The 19,692-nt window shown below is 43.8% G+C and overlaps 1 protein-coding gene across 25 annotated transcripts in view; it reads left to right on the forward strand.

Moving 5' to 3' along the window:
- Positions 1–19,692, forward strand: part of LOC123992782 (elastin-like) — a 105,053-nt gene that overhangs the window by 56,832 nt on the left and 28,529 nt on the right. For 7 of the 25 annotated variants that reach the window (XM_046294285.1, XM_046294276.1, XM_046294277.1 and 4 more), the window contains exons 24-43: positions 1,346–1,378; positions 1,563–1,616; positions 1,861–1,899; positions 1,997–2,083; positions 2,301–2,417; positions 2,517–2,654; positions 2,784–2,855; positions 3,102–3,125; positions 3,267–3,302; positions 3,405–3,500; positions 3,637–3,702; positions 6,952–7,110; positions 7,774–7,809; positions 7,923–8,051; positions 8,205–8,330; positions 8,426–8,515; positions 8,657–8,689; positions 8,879–9,034; positions 9,197–9,238; positions 10,551–10,601. In XM_046294285.1, the coding sequence (XP_046150241.1) occupies positions 1,346–1,378; positions 1,563–1,616; positions 1,861–1,899; positions 1,997–2,083; positions 2,301–2,417; positions 2,517–2,654; positions 2,784–2,855; positions 3,102–3,125; positions 3,267–3,302; positions 3,405–3,500; positions 3,637–3,702; positions 6,952–7,110; positions 7,774–7,809; positions 7,923–8,051; positions 8,205–8,330; positions 8,426–8,515; positions 8,657–8,689; positions 8,879–9,034; positions 9,197–9,238; positions 10,551–10,601 (1,584 nt within the window). The remainder of the gene's footprint in view (positions 1–1,345; positions 1,379–1,562; positions 1,617–1,860; positions 1,900–1,996; positions 2,084–2,300; positions 2,418–2,516; positions 2,655–2,783; positions 2,856–3,101; positions 3,126–3,266; positions 3,303–3,404; positions 3,501–3,636; positions 3,703–6,951; positions 7,111–7,773; positions 7,810–7,922; positions 8,052–8,204; positions 8,331–8,425; positions 8,516–8,656; positions 8,690–8,878; positions 9,035–9,196; positions 9,239–10,550; positions 10,602–19,692) is intronic. The other 18 variants (XM_046294286.1, XM_046294289.1, XM_046294290.1 and 15 more) reach the window with 11 other exon arrangements.

Here is a 19,692-nt window from a genome sequence, read left to right on the forward strand (position 1 = left end):
CAAGGATAACGACATTGAGCCTTTTTCAAAAATATTCTCTAAGATTGGACATTGGAATCCTCCATGCAGAATCTTTCCAGATCCATGATATCCTTCATCTGCGTTTATGGACTGCCCTCTTCTATTCAATCGATAGGTTTTCAATGGGGTTCAAGTCTGGAGACTGAGACGGCTATTGCAAAAGGTTGATTTGGTGGTCAATTATGCATTTCTTTGTGGATTTTTATGTCTGTTTGGGATTATTGTCTTGCTGGAAGACCCACTTTACGGCCAAGCGTCAGCCTCCTGGCAGAGGCAACCAGGTTTTTGGCTAAAATGTCCTGGTACGTGATAAAGTTCACTATGCTGTTGACCTTAACAAGAGCCACAGGACTAGTATATCATAAACAATTTGGTGAGGTGCTTTTCTGCATATGCTTTGTTTTTTGATGCCAAACCCACCAGTGGTGTGCATGGCCAAAGTGCTCTATTTTCATGTCAAATGACTATAGCACCACCTGGAGTTTGATAAAAACAGCATTGGCACTTGTATTGGAATTGGTGCTATGGTCAAATGACATGATAATAGAGCTCTTGGGCCATGCACATCAGTGGAGGGTGTAGTGTTGAAAACAGAAGCAAATGCAAAAAAGTACCTCATACCTACAGTAAATTATGGTGGTGGATCTTTGCTATCTTTGGCTAGACAATAATCTGAAGCACTAATCAAAATCCACAAGGAAATGTGTAGTTGACCACAAAATCAGCATTTTGCAATGGCCATCTGTCTCAGCATTCAAACCCCATTGAAGACCTGTGGTTTACATTGAAGAGCACCGTCTATAAGCGCAGACAAAGGATATTAAGGATCTAGAAAGATTCCGTCTCCAAGCTCATAAACTCTGTGTCGTTATAAAACTCTGTGCCATAGTATTGAAAACAGAGGTTCCAATCTTTTTATTTGATTTGATTACTTGTTAAACAAAATCTAATTATCTGAGCAATTGACAATTGTATTCATATAAAATAGTATAATCCCCACCATTTTTTGAAGCAGACATCATAGCTGAGTATTTGTATTATTTATTTAATAGTATTTTTTGCTGATAATGATGCAATAATGATTTACCCCACTGTATATTATGCCAACCACTGGGCTCTCCAGGAAGCTGTTATGAAGGTGATGTGCCTTGCTCAAACATACCCCAATCTGAGAGTTAGTAACCAGTGCAAACCTTGTACATGCATTATAATACTGTATTGTCTTGACTCCTATCAAGTGCACTAACCTGGATTAGCACTGCAGCTTTAAACTCAATGTAGCAAATATCTTTAACACATCAACATTTTCATCATCTCTGAACAGGCTATGGAGCGGGAGCCAGGCCTCCCTATTACGGTGAGGATAACTAACCAAAACATCCCAAAGCTGCCCAGGCCACAGCCTTTACAATGCTGTTAACACACCATCACTCACTGAAGGGCTTCGTTCATTGGCTTAGTCAGCTCCAACTCACATTGGCCTTATCTTAATAATTGAAATGATCATATAATATACTGTATGGATGTCACCCTCCCTGTAGGTGTTCCAGGGGGTGCTGGATTTGGGGGAGCAGGAGCTTTTCCAGGGTCTGGAGGTAGCTTATCTAAGTATTGCAGTATAGTATCTCACGCTTGTAGCAATTTCATTAATTCATTCATAGCATTAACTACTGCTTGAGGAGACTGATATTCATGGTAAGACAAATGTTCATTTGAATCATAAAGATGTACAGTAATTTCTACCTTCCAGTCACTGTGCTGTCTACTGCTACTTTATGGGGCTAGAAACGCAGTTGTCAGGAGGTATGCTGTAAATTAATTGAATTATTTTTATTTTAGGATACAATCCTGCCGCCGCCGCCAAAGCTGCTAAATATGGTTAGAAAAATCACTCGATATTAGGCCAGTCTCGTTCAGTGTTTGTACAATTGTTGAATTTGAAATCCAATGTTTTTTATTTTTTCCTTGACCATAGGGGTCCCAGGGGGTGCAGGGGCAGGCCTAGGAGTTGGAGGTCTTGGAGGAACAGGAGGGGTACCAGCTGGAGGAGCTGGGGCTGGAGGTAAGTCATGATGCTTGACTTCTCCAATGCTTTCACACCGTTTTGAATGACAAAATCACGTTTTGAATCTAGGACCCCTATTTCATTGTAGGACATAATCCTGCCGCTGCCAAAACCGCTAAATATGGTACAAAGAAATGTGACAAGTCTACTATATCTTTTCAGTTGTTAAGTTAGCCATGACTTAATGGCAAAACCCTAACATTTTCTGCCATAGGAGTCCCCGGAGGTGCAGCAGCAGGCCTAGGAGCAGGAGGATTACCAGGAGGAGGAGCAGGGGGTGTACCTGGGGCTGGAGGATATAATCCTGCTGCAGCCAAAGCAGCTAAATATGGTAAGATCATTCAAAACAGCAACATCAGAATTGGTACACTGGTTGAATTCATGCTGACATTTCTGGTTTTGAAATCATATAAACCATGTGAACACACAGGAGTTCCAGGAGGTCTAGGAACAGGCTTAGGAACAGGAGGACTTGGAGGAGTACAGGGAGGAGTACCAGGGGGAGGAGCAGGGGGGGTACCTGGGGCTGGAGGATATAATCCTGCTGCAGCCAAAGCAGCTAAATATGGTAAAAAAAAATGTACATTGGTTGAATTCATGGTGAAATTTCTGTACATATTGGTACACTATCAAATTTCTGTACATTTCTTTACATTACCATGTGTCAACTCATGACATGCCCTCTCCTGTGTTATAGGTCAGGGGGCTGCTGGTGGGCCATGGGGTGGATATGGTGGCGTGCCTGCTGGAGGATATCCCAGGCCTGGGGGTACGTACACCAAAGGGGATGTCCATGTGTGATGGAAGGGTCTGGGGGAGGGGTGGAAGTAAGGGCAGTGTTTACACACACAATATGTAGTTGGCAAACGTTGCATAGGGGTAGAGTTGGTTTTATATAGGTTTAAGCAGTGGAGTTAGATAGTTGGGTTGAGCAGAGGGTTGGTTTTAAGGTAAAGTGTGGTAGATTGCCTTATAGTGCTACTAGGTTGATGATGTTCCATGCTTTGATTGACAGGCTATGGAGGGGCAGGAGCTGGAGGTACGTTTCCAATAACGCCAATTTTATATAATATCATGAACTGATAAACATAAGCATAAACCAGTGTTAGTAATACTACTGTATTATGAGGCTTGGGGAGCAGGAGTGATGTTTTTAATTTATTCAATTTTTCAATTTCAGGGTATAATCCTGCTGCGGCCAAAGCTGCTAAATATGGTAAGAAGAAGAGATATGTCTACTGTATCTTAAGCAGTTCTGAATGGAGACATTATTTCAAAATAATAATTTAATTTAATTAATAATTGTCTTCTTGTGGAGTCCCAGGAGCTGGAGGAGCAGGCCTAGGAGCTGGAGGAGCAGGCTTAGGAGGAGCAGGAGGAGTACCAGGGATTGGGGCTGGACCAGGATATGGAGGTTTGCACCAGAAGTTGAAATCTAATGTCATCGGGAAGAGTTAATACTGTTGGTTTACGATTGGGAGCCTTTGGTCTGTCTTATCAAACTATTTATGAGGTCATTTATAAACATTGCTATTTGTTTTGTATTGCAGGCTATGGAGGATATGGAGGAGTACCAGCAGGAGGGGCTGCTGTTGCGGCCAAAGCTGCTAAATATGGTACATTTATCCTCTCCATGATTTAGAAAAATGTATTGCCTTACCTTAGTATTAATATACTGTACTGGTCCTCCCGAGTGGTGCAGCGGTCTAAGGTACTACATAACAGTGCTTGAGGCGTCACTACAGACCCAGGTTCGATCCCAGGCTGTGTCACAGCAGGCCATCACTGAGAGACCAATGAGGCACCGCACAATTGGCCCAGCGTCGTCTGCGTTAGGGAAGGTTTTGGCAGGCCAGGATATCCTTGTCCCATCGTACTCTAGCAATTCCTTGTGGCTGACCGGGCGTGACTTCGGTCGCCAGGTGTACAGTGTTTTCTCCGACACATTGGTGCGTCTGGCTTCCGGGTTAAGCGAGCATTGTATCAAGGAAGAGTGCGGCATGGCAGGGTTGTGTTTCGGAGGACGCATGGCTCTCGACCTTTGCCTCTCCCTACCCCGTATGGGAATTGCAGCGATGGGACAAGACTGTAACTACCAATTGGATATCACAAAAGTGGGGAGAAAAAGGGGTAAAAGTACAAATATACAGTACCAGTCAAAAGTTTGGAAACACCTACAAATTCAAGAGTTTTTCTTTATTCATTGTAGAAAAAGAGTGAATAATCAAAACTATGAAAAAACAAATATGGAATCATGTACAATAGTAACCAGGTTGGGTTGGGTTGAGGTTGGGTGATTTTGGAGACCAGGTCAAATCAAATGTATTTATAAAGCCCTTTTTACATCAGCCGATATCACAAAGTGCTGTACAGAAACCCAGCCTAAAACCCCAAACAGCAAACAATGCAGATGTAGAAGCACAGTGGCTAGGAAAAACTCCCTAGAAAGGCTGGAACATAGGAAGAAACCTAGAGAGGAACCATGCTCTGAGGGGTGGCCAGTCCACTTCTGTCTGTGCCGGGTAGAGATTATAACAGTACGTTCATATGTTCATAGATATACAGGACGTTCATATGTTCATAGATGACCAGCAGGGTCAGATAAAAATAATCACAGTGGTTGTAGAGGGTGCAACAGGTCAGCACCTCAACAGGTCAGTTGGCTTTTCATAGCCGATCATTCAGAGTTAGAGACAGCAAGGGCGGTAGAAAGAGAGTCCAATGCAGCAGGTCTGGGACAAGGTAGCACATCCGGTGAACAGGTCCGTGTTCCATAGCTGCACTTGTTGAAACTTTCAAAGTTCTTGAAATTTTCTGAATTGACTGACCTTCATGGCTTAAAGTAATGATAGACTGTCATTTCTCTTTGCTTATTTGAGCTGTAATGTGGACTTTTACCAAATAGGGCTATCTTCTGTTTACCAATGCTACCTTGTCACAACACAACTGATTGGCTCAAACACATTAAGAAGGAAAGAAATTCCACAAATGAACTTTTAACAAGGCACACATGTTAATTGAAATGCATTCCATGTGACTACCTCATGAAGCTGGTTGAGAGAATGCCAAGAGTGTCCAAAGCTGTCATCAAGGCTAAGGGTGGCTTTGAAGAATCTCAAATCTAAAATATATTTGGATTTGTTTAACACTTTTTTGTTTACTAAATGATTCCATGTGTTATTTCCTAGTTTTTAGGTCTTCACGATTATTATACAATGTAGAATTTAGTAAAAATAAAGAAAAACCCTTGAATGAGTAGATGTGTCCAAACCTTTGACTGATACAGTTGAAGTCGGAGGTTTACATACCAGCCAAATATATTTAAACTCAGTTTTTCACAATTCCTGACATTTAATCCTTGTAAAAATTCCCTGTCTTAGGTCAGTTAGGATCACCACATTATTTTAAGAATGTGAAATGTCAGAATAATGATAGAGAAAATGATCTACTTCAGCTTTTAATTATTTGATTACATTCCCATTGGGTCATAAGTTTACATACACTCAATTAGTATTTGGTAGCATTGCCTTTAAATTGTTTAACTTGGGTCAAACGTTTTGGGTAGCCTTCCACAAGCTTCCCACAATAAGTTGGGGGTAATTTTGGCCCATTCCTCCTGACAGAGCTGATGTAACTGAGTCAGATTTGCAGGCCTCCTTGCTCGCACATGCTTTTTCAGTTCTGCCCACATATTTTCTATAGGATGGAGGTCAGGGCTTTGTGATGGCCACTCCAATACCTTGACTTTGTTGTCCTTAAGTCATTTTGTCATAACATTGGAAGTTTGCTTGTGGTCATTGTCTATTTGGAAGACCCATTTGCGACCAAGCTTTAACTCCTGACTGATGTCTTGATATGTTGCTTCAATATATCCACATAATTTTCCTGCCTCATGATGCCATCTATTTTGTGAAGTCCACCAGTCCCTCCTGCAGCAAAGCACCCCCACAACATGATGCTGCCACCCGTGCTTCACGGTTGGGATGGTGTTCTTCAGCTTGCAAGCCTCCCCCTTTTTCCTCCAAACATAACAATGGTCAATATGGCCAAACAGTTCTATTTTTGTTTCATCAGACCAGAGGACATTTCTCCAAAAAGTAAGATCCTTGTCCACATGTGCAGTTGCAAAGCATAGTCTGGCTTTTTTATGGCTGTTTTGGAGCAGTAGCTTTTTCCTTGCTGAGCGGCCTTTCAGGTTATGTCAATATAGGACTCGTTTTACTGTGGATATAGATACTTTTGTACCTGTGACCTCCAGCATCTTCACAGGGCCCTTTGCTGTTGTTTTGGGATTGATTTGCACTTTTCCCATCAAAGTACGTTCATCTCTAGGAGACAGGATGCGTCTTCTTCCTGTGTGGTACCATGGTGTTTATACTTGCGTACTATTGTTTGTACAGATGAACGGGGTACCTTCAGACGTTTTGAAATTGCTCCCAAGGATGAACCAGACTTGTGGAGGTCTACCATTTTTTCTGAGCTCTTGGCTGATTTATTTTGATTTTCCCATGATGTCAAGCAAAGAGGCACTTAGTTTAAAGGTAGGCCTTGAAATACATCAACAACTACACCTCCAATTGACTCAAATTATGTCAATTAGCAGATCAGAAGCTTCTAAAGCCATGACATCATTTTCTAGAATTTTCCAAGCTGTTTAAAGGCACAGTTTTAATGAGTTTTAATGACTCCAGCCTAAGTGTATGTAAACTTTCGACTTCAACTGTATATACTGTACTGATATACTGCCAGTGGTGCCAATCCCCCTAAATATATTAGATTTTTTTCACTGGGTTGCATAGAAGCAACCATTAGATATTACTGTTGTTTAAACCACCAAGGAATAACATCCTGAGCCTGATCTGTAGGAGTTCCAGGAGGAGCGGGCGTGGCGGGGAGAGCAGGAGCAGTGCCAGGGGCTGGATATGGAGGGGTACCTGGGGCTGGATATGGAGGGGTACCTGGGGCTGGATATGGAGGGGTACCTGGGGCTGGATATGGAGGGGTACCTGGGGCTGGATATGGAGGTGAGTCCGATTTGCTTTTGCCATGTAAATGTACTGTAATATACTGGACAAAATGATAAATGCAACATGCAACAATTTCAACAATTTTACTGAGTTACAGTTCATATAAGGAAATCACTCAATTGAAATACAGTTGAATTCCGAAGTTAACATGTACTTAGGTTGGAGTCATTAAAACTCATTTTTCAATCACTCCACAAATTTCTTGTTAATAACAAACTATAGTTTTGGCAAGTCGGTTAGGACATCTCCTTTGTGCATGACACAAGTACATTTTCCAACAATTGTTTCCAGACAGATTATTTCACTTATATTTCACTGTATCACAATTCCAGTGTGTCAGAAGTTGACATACACTAAGTTGACTGTGCCTTTAAACAACTTGGAAAATTCCAGAAAATTATGTCATGGCTTTAGAAGCTTCTGATAGGCTAATTGACATAATTTTAATCAATTGGATGTGTACCTGTGGATGTATCACATTATATTGATCTCTGTAAAGGGCGGTTTCCTGGACACAGATTAAGTCTAATCCTGGAATAGAAAACCTTTTCATTGGACATTCTCCATTGAGCTTGCTTTTTAGTAACCGCCCCCAATTGTTTTAGTGAGTTCATAAATCAGGGAGGATGTCTTTTAATTTATACACTTTTTGCATATCAGGATATAATCCCGCTGCGGCCAAAGCTGCTAAATATGGTGAGGAAATACATTCAAAACAACAACATCGGAGTTAGTACATTGGTTCAATTCATGCTGAAACCTCTGTCCACTTTTAATTAATTATCATTTTTTGTGACACTCCACTACAGGGTTACCAGGGGGTGCAGGAGCAGGCCTAGGAGCTGGAGTACTTGGAGGAGCAGGAGGACTTGGAGGAGCAGGAGGAGTACCAGTGGCTGGAGGATATAACCCTGCAGTGGCCAAAGCGGCTAAATATGGTAAAATCCCTCAAAACAATCCATCTCATTCAGTGTTGGTACATTGGTTGAATTTACATCCATTTTTGGCTTTTTAAATTGTGGTGTAACAAGTCTATTGTCTTTGGCAGTTCGGAAGTTGGACAATTGTTTTCTTGTGGCCCTCTACCACAGGAGTCCCTGGAGGTGCAGGAGCAGGCTTAGGAGCTGGAGGAGCAGGAGGATTACCAGGGGGAGGAGGAGGGGGTGTACCTGGGGCTGGAGGATATAATCCCGCTGCAGCCAAAGCTGCTAAATATGGTAAGATTACTCATCAGAGCTGGTATTATGGTTGAATTCATGCTCATTCATGTTGGTTTTGAAATCATATAATTTCCTTGTGAACCTCTAAACAGGAGTCCCAGGAGGTGTAGGAACAGGCCTAGGAGCAGGAGGACTTGGAGGAGGAGGACAGGGAGGAGTACCTGGAGGAGTAGGAGCTGGAGGTACGTCAGAGGATGTGTATGAATTGTAAAGACATCAGAAAGAGCTCAAACAGCATCATGGTCCAGTCTGTCCTTCTATGCGATATCAAGGTGATGCAACATGCAATAGGAATATGAATTATGTGATGCTTGTGATTGCAGGATATGATCCCGCAGCCAAAGCTGCTAAATATGGTAAGAGCCTCTACCGTTGTATCATAACTTTTAGTCTATGTAATGCAGACCAGTGGAAGAACAATAATGTTTGTCTGTTCTGTGCAGTCTCTGTACAGTACCTATTCTCTCTTGTTAGCTGGATCAAGATTTTCACTATGGCTCAACAGATTATACTATACCTTCACCTATGTTCTTACCTACCTGCAGGTATGCCAAGCGGGGCGGGCATCGGTGGAGAAGGTGTTCCAGCGCCTATAGTGACGCCAAGACCAGGTGTGGGCGTGGGTGGTGGTGTTGGAGGAACTGCCATTGAGCGCACTGATGTACCAGTGGGCACAGGGATACCTATCGCAGGCAAACCAGGTAAATAGATACTAGTTTCACCTTTGATTCTTGCTTGGTTTATTTTACCTGCCCTAGATAGATCCTTCAGGATAATTGCTAGTACTACGCAAGTAGGTCCAAAATGAAGGGTTTAAAGAAAATCCACAAAGCTCCTAATGTGACACTATGACACCTTTACAGCAGAGGATTCATCTCTAGAACCCGGTGGAACTCCCATCCCAGGTAGAACCACAAGTTTTGCACTCAACAAGACTTTAGATTTAATTAACCTGTTTTCGCATTGATCAGTACAAATTATGTATATCAAAAGCTACATAGTAAGAGTTAGTTACTGCAGGGGTTCTCAAACTTTTTGGGGTCCGGGGACCCCTTATGTGATAGAAAATTAATCAGGGACCCCCTAATGATCAGAACACAGCTCGAGTGAGTTACGAATAGCATACAAGGAGTGTAGTAAACTATGACGTTGGCAGTGCATGGCCGTACAAACCAAGTCTCGGACCCTGGGAAGGAACATTTTCCTGCAATTCTACACGTTTTGTCATGGGGCAGAGAGAGAACTTTGCCGTTTTAAAGCTTAAATGACAGTGCATTTATGTTGTTTTTGAGGGAATACAAGTATAATGTTCAAAACTTGGTAATTGGTGGAACACTGTGGATACAAATATCCCTGCGTGCCTCCCAGGCCCATGTTGCCCAGGATTAAGAACATACATTGTAGATTAAAAATATTACATTGTATTGTATTAGAACCTCTAAACTTATTCCACGGATCCCTTGGCCAAAATTAGTTTAATCTGTTGTTGTTAGTACTATTCATTTTTAAAAATTACTATCTGGTCGCGATCCCCCTACGGTACCTCAGACCCCATTTTGAGAACCCCTGAGTTACTGTACTTGAAATATACACTGTATTTTACAGAGCTGTTAAAAAAGGGGTAGTTACTGTACCATGGAATGCCATTGACATAGAATAAAAAATCAATGAGAGAGACTGATTATAATGCAAGTTTATAGTTTTTTATTTTTCCTTTTCACTTCATGAGCTGTATGTATATAACCTGTTTATAATCCGACAAAGCCCCATCAGACTTTTCCAGCAGGCCTCATCAGGACTTCAATGGCCTACAGACACAGCCTTAGCATCCAAGCTAACTCCCACATCTTCTACCACTACCACTGCTGTCTGGCTAACTACGCTCCACTGCAGGTGTATCAAACAGCAATGGCAGTATCGCGCAAGCCAGTCCCCTGCCCTATCTCCTCCCAAACCCCAAACCTCTTTGCCCCCTCTCTTCTCCCTAAACCCTCAAACAAGAGACAGCTTAATGTCTGTTCTGCTAGTACTGTCCCCTTTAGCATTGTTGTATGGTCCAATAGCTATTCACCACCTGGAGCTGGAGCTTATCCCCTTCCCTCCTGTCATGGCAGTGCCAAGGATCCCCATAATGTCTTCTGCCCTACGCTAGTTTCCCCTACCCTGTGTCCTTTTCAACTGCAATGGATGAAACTGGAACCTGTTGTCTTTTGGCAGATCCCACACCTATTGGCACACAGGCCACAGAGGCCCCAGAGCCAGAGCCCAGTAAGACTTGCTGCTGTCTGTGTTTGCATGATCAAACCCTTTCTGACAAAGGACATAGTTATACTTCATTTGAAGAGTGTAATATACACATACAGTACCAGTCAAAAGCTTGGACAAGCCTACTCATTCAAGGATTTTTCTTTATTTGTACTATTTACTACATTGTAGAATAATAGTGAAGACATCAAAACTATGAAATAACACACATGGAATCATGTAGTAACCATAAAAGTGCATATTTTAGATTCTTCAAAGTAGCCACCCTTTGCCTTGATGACAGCTTTGCACACTCTTGGCATTCTCTCAAATCAAATCAAATTTATTTGTCACATACACATGGTTAGCAGATGTTAATGCGAGTGTAGCGAAATGCTTGTGCTTCTAGTTCCGACAATGCAGTGATAACCAACAAGTAATCTAACTAACAATTCCAAAACTACTGTCTTATACACAGTGTAAGGGGATAAGGAACATGTACATAAGGATATATGAATGAGTGATGGTACAGAGCAGCATACAGTAGATGGTATCGAGTACAGTATATACATATGAGATGAGTGTGTAGACAAAGTAAACAAAGTGGCATAGTTAAAGTGGCTAGTGATACATGTGTTACATAAGGATGCAGTCGATGTTGTAGAGTACAGTATATACATATGCATATGAGATGAATAATGTAGGGTAAGTAACATTATATAAGGTAGCATTGTTTAAAGTGGCTAGTGATATATTTACATCATTTCCATCAATTCCCATTATTAAAATGGCTGGAGTTGGGTCAGTGTCAGTGTGTTGGCTGCAGCCACTCAATGTTAGTGGTGGCTATTTAACAGTCTGATGGCCTTGAGATAGAAGCTGTTTTTCAGTCTCTCGGTCCCAGCTTTGATGCACCTGTACTGACCTCGCCTTCTGGATGATAGCGGGGTGAACAGGCAGTGGTTTGTAGACGATAAGGCAAGAGCGAACACCGGGAACAACGTTTGGCAGAGGACCACTGAAGAACAGCCAGGAACGAGTCGGTGAGCGGATGGGAGTTGGCAGGACCGACTCAAGTGGTTGATGTCCTTGATGATCTTTATGGCCTTCCTGTAACAACGGGTGGTGTAGGTGTCCTGGAGGGCAGGTAGTTTGCCCCCGGTGATGCGTTGTGCAGTCCTCACTACCCTCTGGAGAGCCTTACGGTTGAGGGCGGAGCAGTTGCCGTACCAGGCGGTGATACAGCCCGCCAGGATGCTCTCGATTGTGCATCTATAGAAGTTTGTGAGTGCTTTTGGTGACAAGCCGAATTTTTCAGCCTCCTGAGGTTGAATAGGCGCTGCTGCGCCTTCTTCACGACGCTGTCAGTGTGAGTGGACCAATTCAGTTTGTCTGTGATGTGTATGCCGAGGAACTTAAAACTAGCTACCCTCTCCACTACTGTTCCATCGATGTGGATAGGGGGTGTTCCCTCTGCTGTTTCCTGAAGTCCACAATCATCTCCTTAGTTTTGTTGACGTTGAGTGTGAGGTTATTTTCCTGACACCACACTCCAAGGGCCCTCACCTCCTCCCTGTAGCACTCATAGAGCTGTCGTTGTTGGTAATCAAGCCTACCACTGTTGTGTCGTCCGTCTCAAACTTGATGATTGAGTTGGAGGCGTGCGTGGCCACGCAGTCGTGGGTGAACAGGGAGTACAGGAGAGGGCTCAGAACGCACCCTTGTGGGGCCCCCGTGTTGAGGATCAGCGGGGAGGAGATGTTGTTGCCTACCCTCACCACCTGGGGGCGGCCCGTCAGGAAGTCCAGTACCCAGTTGCACAGGGCGGGGTCGAGACCCAGGGTCTCGAGCTTGATGACAAGCTTGGAGGGTACTATGGTGTTGAATGCCGAGCTGTAGTCGATGAACAGCATTCTCACATAGGTATTCCTCTTGTCCAGGTGGGTTAGGGCAGTGTGCAGTGTGGTTGAGATTGCATCGTCTGTGGACCTATTTGGGCGGTAAGCAAATTGGAGTGGGTCTAGGGTGTCAGGTAGGGTGGAGGTGATATGGTCCTTGACTAGTCTCTCAAAGCACTTCATGATGACGGAAGTGAGTGCTACGGGGCGGTAGTCGTTTAGCTCAGTTACCTTAGCTTTCTTGGGAACAGGAACAATGGTGGCCCTCTTGAAGCATGTGGGAACAGCAGACTGGTATAGGGATTGATTGAATATGTCCGTAAACACACCGGCCAGCTGGTCTGCGCATGCTCGGAGGGCGCGGCTGGGGATGCCGTCTGGGCCTGCAGCCTTGCGAGGGTTAACACGTTTAAATGTCTTACTCACCTCGGCTGCAGTGAAGGAGAGACTGCATGTTTCCGTTGCAGGCCGTGTCAGTGGCACTGTATTGTCCTCAAAGCGGGCAAAAAAGTTATTTAGTCTGCCTGGGAGCAAGACATCCTGGTCCGTGACTGGGCTGGATTTCATCTTGTAGTCCGTGATTGACTGTAGACCCTGCCACATGCCTCTTGTGTCTGAGCCATTGAATTGAGATTCCACTTTGTCTCTGTACTGACGCTTAGCTTGTTTGATAGCCTTACGGAGGGAATAGCTGCACTGTTTGTATTCAGTCATGTTGCCAGACACCTTGCCCTGATTAAAAGCAGTGGTTCGCGCTTTCAGTTTCACGCGAATGCTGCCATCAATCCACGGTTTCTGGTTAGGGAATGTTTTTATCGTTGCTATGGGAACGACATCTTCGACGCACGTTCTAATGAACTCGCACACCGAATCAGCGTATTCGTCAATATTCCCATCTGACGCAATACGAAACATGTCCCAGTCCACGTGATGGAAGCAGTCTTGGAGTGTAGAGTCAGCTTGTTCTGACCAGCGTTGGACAGACCTCAGCGTGGGAGCCTCTTGTTTTAATTTCTGTCTGTAGGCAGGGATCAGCAAAATGGAGTCGTGGTCAGCTTTTCCAAAAGGGGGGCGGGGCAGGGCCTTATATGCGTCGCGGAAGTTAGAGTAACAATGATCCAAGGTTTTACCACCCCTGGTTGCGCAATCGATATGCTGATAAAATTTAGGGAGTCTTGTTTTCAGATTGGCTTTGTTAAAATCCCCAGCTACAATGAATGCAGCCTCCGGATAAATGTTTTCCAGTTTGCAAAGAGTTAAATAAAGTTCGTTCAGAGCCATCGATGTGTCTGCTTGGGGGGGATATATACGGCTGTGATTATAATCGAAGAGAATTCTCTTGGAAGATAATGCGGTCTACATTTGATTGTGAGGAATTCTAAATCAGGTGAACAGAAGGATTTGAGTTCCTGTATGTTTTCTTCATCACACCATGTCCCGTTAGTCATGAGGCATACGCCCCCTCCACTCTTCTTACCAGAGAGATGTTTGTTTCTGTCGGCGCGATGCGTGGAGAAACCCGTTGGCTGCACCGCCCTGGATAGCGTTTTCCCAGTAAGCCATGTCTCCGTAAAGCAGAGAACGTTGCAGTCTCTGATGTCCCTCTGGAATGCCACCCTTGCTCGGATTTCATTAACCTTGTTGTCGAGAGACTGGACATTGGCAAGAAGAATACTGGGAAGTGGTGCGCGATGTGCCCTTTTCCGGAGTCTGACCAGAACACCGCCGCGTTTCCCTCTTTTTCGGAGTCGTTTCCTTGGGTCGCTGCATGCGATCCATTCCGTTGTCCTGTTTGTAAGGCAGAACGCAGGATCCGCGTCGCGGAAAACATATTCTTGGTCGTACTGATGGTGAGTTGACGCTGATCTTATATTCAGTAGTTCTTCTCGACTGTATGTAATGAAACCTAAGATGACCTGGGGTACTAATGTAAGAAATAACACGTAAAAAAACAAAAAACTGCATAGTTTCCTAGGAATGCGAAGCGAGGCGGCCATCTCAGTCGGCGCCGGAAGCGTTTTCCAGCTCTCAACCAGCTTCATGGGGTAGTCACCTGGAACGCATTTCAATTAACAAGTGTGCCTTAAAAGTACATTTGTGGAATGTATTTTCTCCCTAATGTGTTTGAGCCAATCAGTAGGTATACAGAAGACAGCCCTATTTGGTAAAAGACCAAGTCCATATTATGGCAAGAACAGCTCAAATAAGCAAAGAGAAACTATAGTCCATGATTATTTTAACCTCACCAGGGTACAGAAATACTCATTATAAAAATTAATAAAACATTCAAGTGTTATACATTGGTTTAAAGATGAACTTCTTGTTAATCCAACCACGGTGTCATATTTCAAAAAGGCTTTATGGCGAAAGCATACCATGCGATTATCAAGAGAACAGCGCCCAACAGACAAATCATTACAAACAGTTACCAGCCAAGTAAAGAAGTTACACAAGTCAGAAATAGAGATAACATGAATCACTTTCCTTTGATGATCTTCATATGGTTGCACTCACAAGACTCCCATTTACTCAATAAATGTTTGTTTTGTTTGATAAAGTCCCTGTTTATATCCAAAAACGTCAATTTGGTTCGCGTGTTTTGTTCAGTATTCCACAGGCTGAAACTCAGTCACAACAGGCAGATGAAAAATCCAAATAGTATCAGTAAAGTTCGTAGAAACATTTCAAACGATGTTTATAATCAATCCTCAGGTTGTTTTTAGCCTAAATAATCAATAATATTTAAACCGGACAATAACGTCATCAATATAAAAGGTAAACAAGAAAGGCATGCTCTCGGTCGTGCGCATGAAAAACCTCTGGGACACTGCAGTGTCCACTCATTCAGAGTGGTCTTACTCTCTCATTTTTCAGAATACAAGCCTGAAACAATTTCAAAAGAATGTTGACATCTCATGGAAGCCATAGGAAGTGAAATTTGAGTCCTAAAGTCAATGGATACTGTGATGGCGTTCAATAGAAAACTACAAACATAAAGAAATCCCACTTCCTGGATGGATTTTTCTCAGGTTTTTGCCTGCCAAATCAGTTCTGTTCTACTCACAGACATTATTCTAACAGTTTTGGAAACTTTAGAGTGTTTTCTATCCATATCTACCATTTGTATGCATATTCTAGCTTCTGGGCCTGAGTAGCCAGCAGTTTACTTTGGGCATGCTTTTCATCCAGAAGTGAAAATAGTGCCACCTACCCTAGTGAAATTAGACATGAAGGTCAGTCAATACGGGAAATATCAAGAGCATTAAAAAAAAATTCAAGTGCAGTCGCAAAAACCATCAAGCGCTATGATGAAACTGGCTCTCATGAGGACCGCCACAGGAAAGGAAGACAGAGTTACCTATGCTGCAGAGGAGAAGTTGAGTTGTCAGGCTCAGATTGCAGCCCAAATAAATGTTTCAAAGAGTACATGTACAGTAACAGACACATCCCAACATCAACTGTTCAGAGGAGACTGTGTGAATCAGGCCTTCATGGTTGAATTGCTGCAATGAAACCACAACTTAAGGAAATCATTAAGAAGAAGAAACTTGCTTAGGCTAAAAAAAAGCCAAAGTGACTATGCAAAAAGTCTGGGTACCTGTTCAGGAGTCTTATGGCTTGGTGGTAAAAACTGTTGAGAAGCCTTTTTGTCCTAGACTTGGCACTCCGGTACCGCTTGCCATGCGGTAGTAGAGAGAACAGTCTATGACTGGGGTGGCTGGGGTCTTTGACAATTTTTAGGGCCTTCCTCTGGCACACGCCTGGTGTAGAAGTCCTGGATGGCAGGCGGCTTTGCCCCAGTGATGTACTGGGCCGTACACACTACCCTCTGAAGTGCCTTGCAGTCGGAGGCCGAGCAATTGCCGTAGCAGGCAGTGATGCAACCGGTCAGGGTGCTCTCGATGGTGCAGCTGTAGAATCTTTTGAGGATCTCAGGACCTATGCCACATATTTTTAGTTTCCTGAGGGGGAATAGGCTTTGTTGTGCCCTCTTCACGACTGTCTTGGTGTGTTTGGACCATTTTAGTTTGTTGTTGAAGCTCTCAACCTGCTCCACTACAGCCCCGTCGATGAGAATGGGGACGTGCTCGGTGCTCCTTTTCTTGTAGTCCACAATCATCTCCTTAGTCTAGGTAGGTTATTATTCTGGCACCACCCGGGCCAGGTCTCTGACCTCCTCTGTATAGGCTGTCTTGTCGCTGTCGGTGATCAGGCCTACCACTGTTGTGTCGTTTGCAAACTTAATGATGGTGTTGGAGTTGTGCCTGGCCATGTAGTTGTGTGTGAACAGGGAGTACAGGAGAGGACTGAGCACGCACCCCTGGGGACGCACCCCTGGGGAGCTCCAGTGTTGAAGATCAGTGTGGCAGATGTGTTGCTATCTACCCTCACCACCTGGGAGCTGCCCATCAGGAAGTCCAGGATCCAGTTGCAGAGGGCGGTGTTTTGTCCCAGGTTCCTTAGCTTAGTGATGAGCTTTAAGGGTACTATGGTGTTGAACGCTGATCTGCATTCTCACATAGGTGTCCTTTTGTCCAGGTTGGAAAGGGCAGTGTGGAGTGCAATAGAGATTGCATCATCTGTGGATCTGTTTGGGCGGTAAGCAAATTGAAGTGGGTCTAGGGTTTCTGGGATAATGGTGTTGATGTGAGCCTTTACCAGCCTTTCAAAGCACTTCATGGCTACGGACGTGAGTGATACGGGTCCGTAGTCATTTAGGCAGGTTGCCTTTGTGTTCTTGTCCATAGGAACTATGGTGGTCTGCTTGAAACATGTTGGTATTACAGACTCAATCAGGGACATGTTGAAAATGTCAGTGAAGACACCTGCCAGTTGGTCAGCACATGCCCGGAGCACACGTCCTGGTAATCCGTCTGGCCCTGCAACCTTGTGTATGTTGACCTGTTTAAAGGTCTTACTCACGTCGGCTATGGAGAGAATGATCACACAGTCGTCCGGAACAGCTGATGCTCTCATGCATGCCTCAGTGTTGCTTGCCTCGAAATGAGCATAGAAGTGATTTAGCTCGTCTGGTAGGCTCGTGTCACTGGGCAGCTCGCGACTGTGCTTCCCAAGCGTCGGAGCCGGTGTAGTATGATTCATTCTTAGCCCTGGAGTGACGCTTTGCTTGTTTGATGGATTGTCGCAGGGCACAGCGGGATTTCTTGTAAGCTTCCGGGTTAGAGTCCTGCACCTCGAAAGCGGCAGATCTACCCTTTAGCGCAGTGCGAATGTTGCCTGTAATCCATGGCTTCTGGTTGGGGTATGTGCAAACAGTCACTGTGGGGATGACGTCCTCAATGCACTTATTGATAAAGCCAGTGACTGATGTGGTGTATTCCTCAATGTCATCGGAAGAATCCCGGAACATGTTCCAGTCTGTGATAGCAAAACAGTCTCGTAGTTTAGCATCTGCTTCATCTGACCACTTTTTTGTAGACCGAGTCACTGGTGCTTCCTGCTTTAATTTTGGCTTATAAGCAGGAATCAAGAAGTTATAGTTGTGGTCGGATTTACCAAATGGAGGGCGAGGGAGAGTTTTGTACGCGTCTCTGTGTGTGGAGTACAGGTGATCTAGAATTTTTTCCCCCTCTGGTTGCACATTTAGCATGTTGATCGAGATTTGGTAGAACTGATTTAAGTTTCCCTGCATTAAAGTCTCCGGCCACTGGGAGCGCCGCCTCTGGGTGAGGGGTTTCCATTTTGCTTATTTCCTTATACAGCTGACTGAGTGCGGTCTTAGTGCCCATATCTGTTTGTGGTGGTAAATAAACAGCCACGAAAAATATAGCTGAGAGCTCTCTAGGCAAGTAGTGTGGCCTGCAATTTATCACAATATACTCTACTTCAGGCGAGCAAAATCTAGAGACTTCCTTAGATTTTGTGCACCAGCTGTTGTTTACAAATATGCACAGACCGCCCCCCCTCGTCTTACCGGAGTGTGCTATTCTATCCTGCCGGTGCAGTGTATATCCCGCTAGCTGAATATTCATGTCGTCATTCAGCCACGATTCCGTGAAACATAGGATATTACAGTTTTTGATGTCCCGTTGGTAGGATATTCGTGATCGTACCTCGTCTAGTTTATTGTCCAATGATTGCACGTTGGCGAGTAATATTGACGGTGACGGCAGCTTTCCTACTCGCCTTCTGCGGGTCCGGACGAGGCATCAGGCTTTTCGTCCTCTGTGTCGCTTCCTTTTGCAAATAATTGGGATGTCTGCCCTGTGGGTTGTTTGGAGAATATCGTGTGAGTCCTGCTTCTTGTTGAAAAAATATTTGTCTAATCCGAGGTGAGAGATCGCTGTCCTGATATCCAGAAGCTCATTTCTTTTCGTGAAAAAAAAACACATAATAGAACAATTGGTTAGGAGACCGTAAAACGGCAGACATCTCCTCCGGCGCACACTTAACCACCATGGCTACCACAGCATTCTGCAGCGATACACCATCCCATCTGGTTTGCGCTTAGTGGTGACTATCATTTGTTTTTCAATAGGACAATGACCCAACACACCTCCAGGATGTGTAAGGGCTATTTGACCAAGGAGAGAGATGGAGTGCTGCATCAGGGGTGCGTCACTTGAGTGGTTTCAGTCACTGATGTGATCTTCCTGTCAAGAGAGAATGTCAAGAGGTTGCAAAGCTGTCATCAAGACAAAGGGTGGCTACTTGGAAGAATCTAACATGTATTTTGATTTGTTTAACACTTTTTTGGTTACTGCATGATTCCGTATGTGTCATTTCATAGTTAACTATTCACTATTAACAAGGCACACTTGTGAATTGAAATGTGATCCAGGTGACTACCTCATGAAGAGAGAATGCCAAGAGTGTGCAAATCTGTCAAGGCGGCACATTTGAAGAATCACAAATATAAAATATATTTTGATTTGTTTAACACTCTTTTGGTTACTACATGATTCCATATGTGTTATTTCATAGTTTTGATGTCTTCACTAGCATTCTACAATATAGAAAATAGTAAAAATCAAGAAAAACCCTGCAATGAGTAGGTGTGTCCAAACTTTTGACTCGTACTGGATGTTCTTTACAATAACTTACATAAGCACTTCATAACATTTGGCACAATTACTTATTGGCTTTTGATAAACAATTAATTTTAGTTGATTCGGTTAGATTCCTTTGTGAAAACATTGTAATTTTTTTGGCCTTCTGCAACAACAACAAAAATGAAGGAATGTGATGTTCATGTG

This window comes from Oncorhynchus gorbuscha, linkage group LG13 (genome assembly GCF_021184085.1).
Source record: "Oncorhynchus gorbuscha isolate QuinsamMale2020 ecotype Even-year linkage group LG13, OgorEven_v1.0, whole genome shotgun sequence".
Classification (NCBI taxonomy): domain Eukaryota; kingdom Metazoa; phylum Chordata; class Actinopteri; order Salmoniformes; family Salmonidae; genus Oncorhynchus; species Oncorhynchus gorbuscha.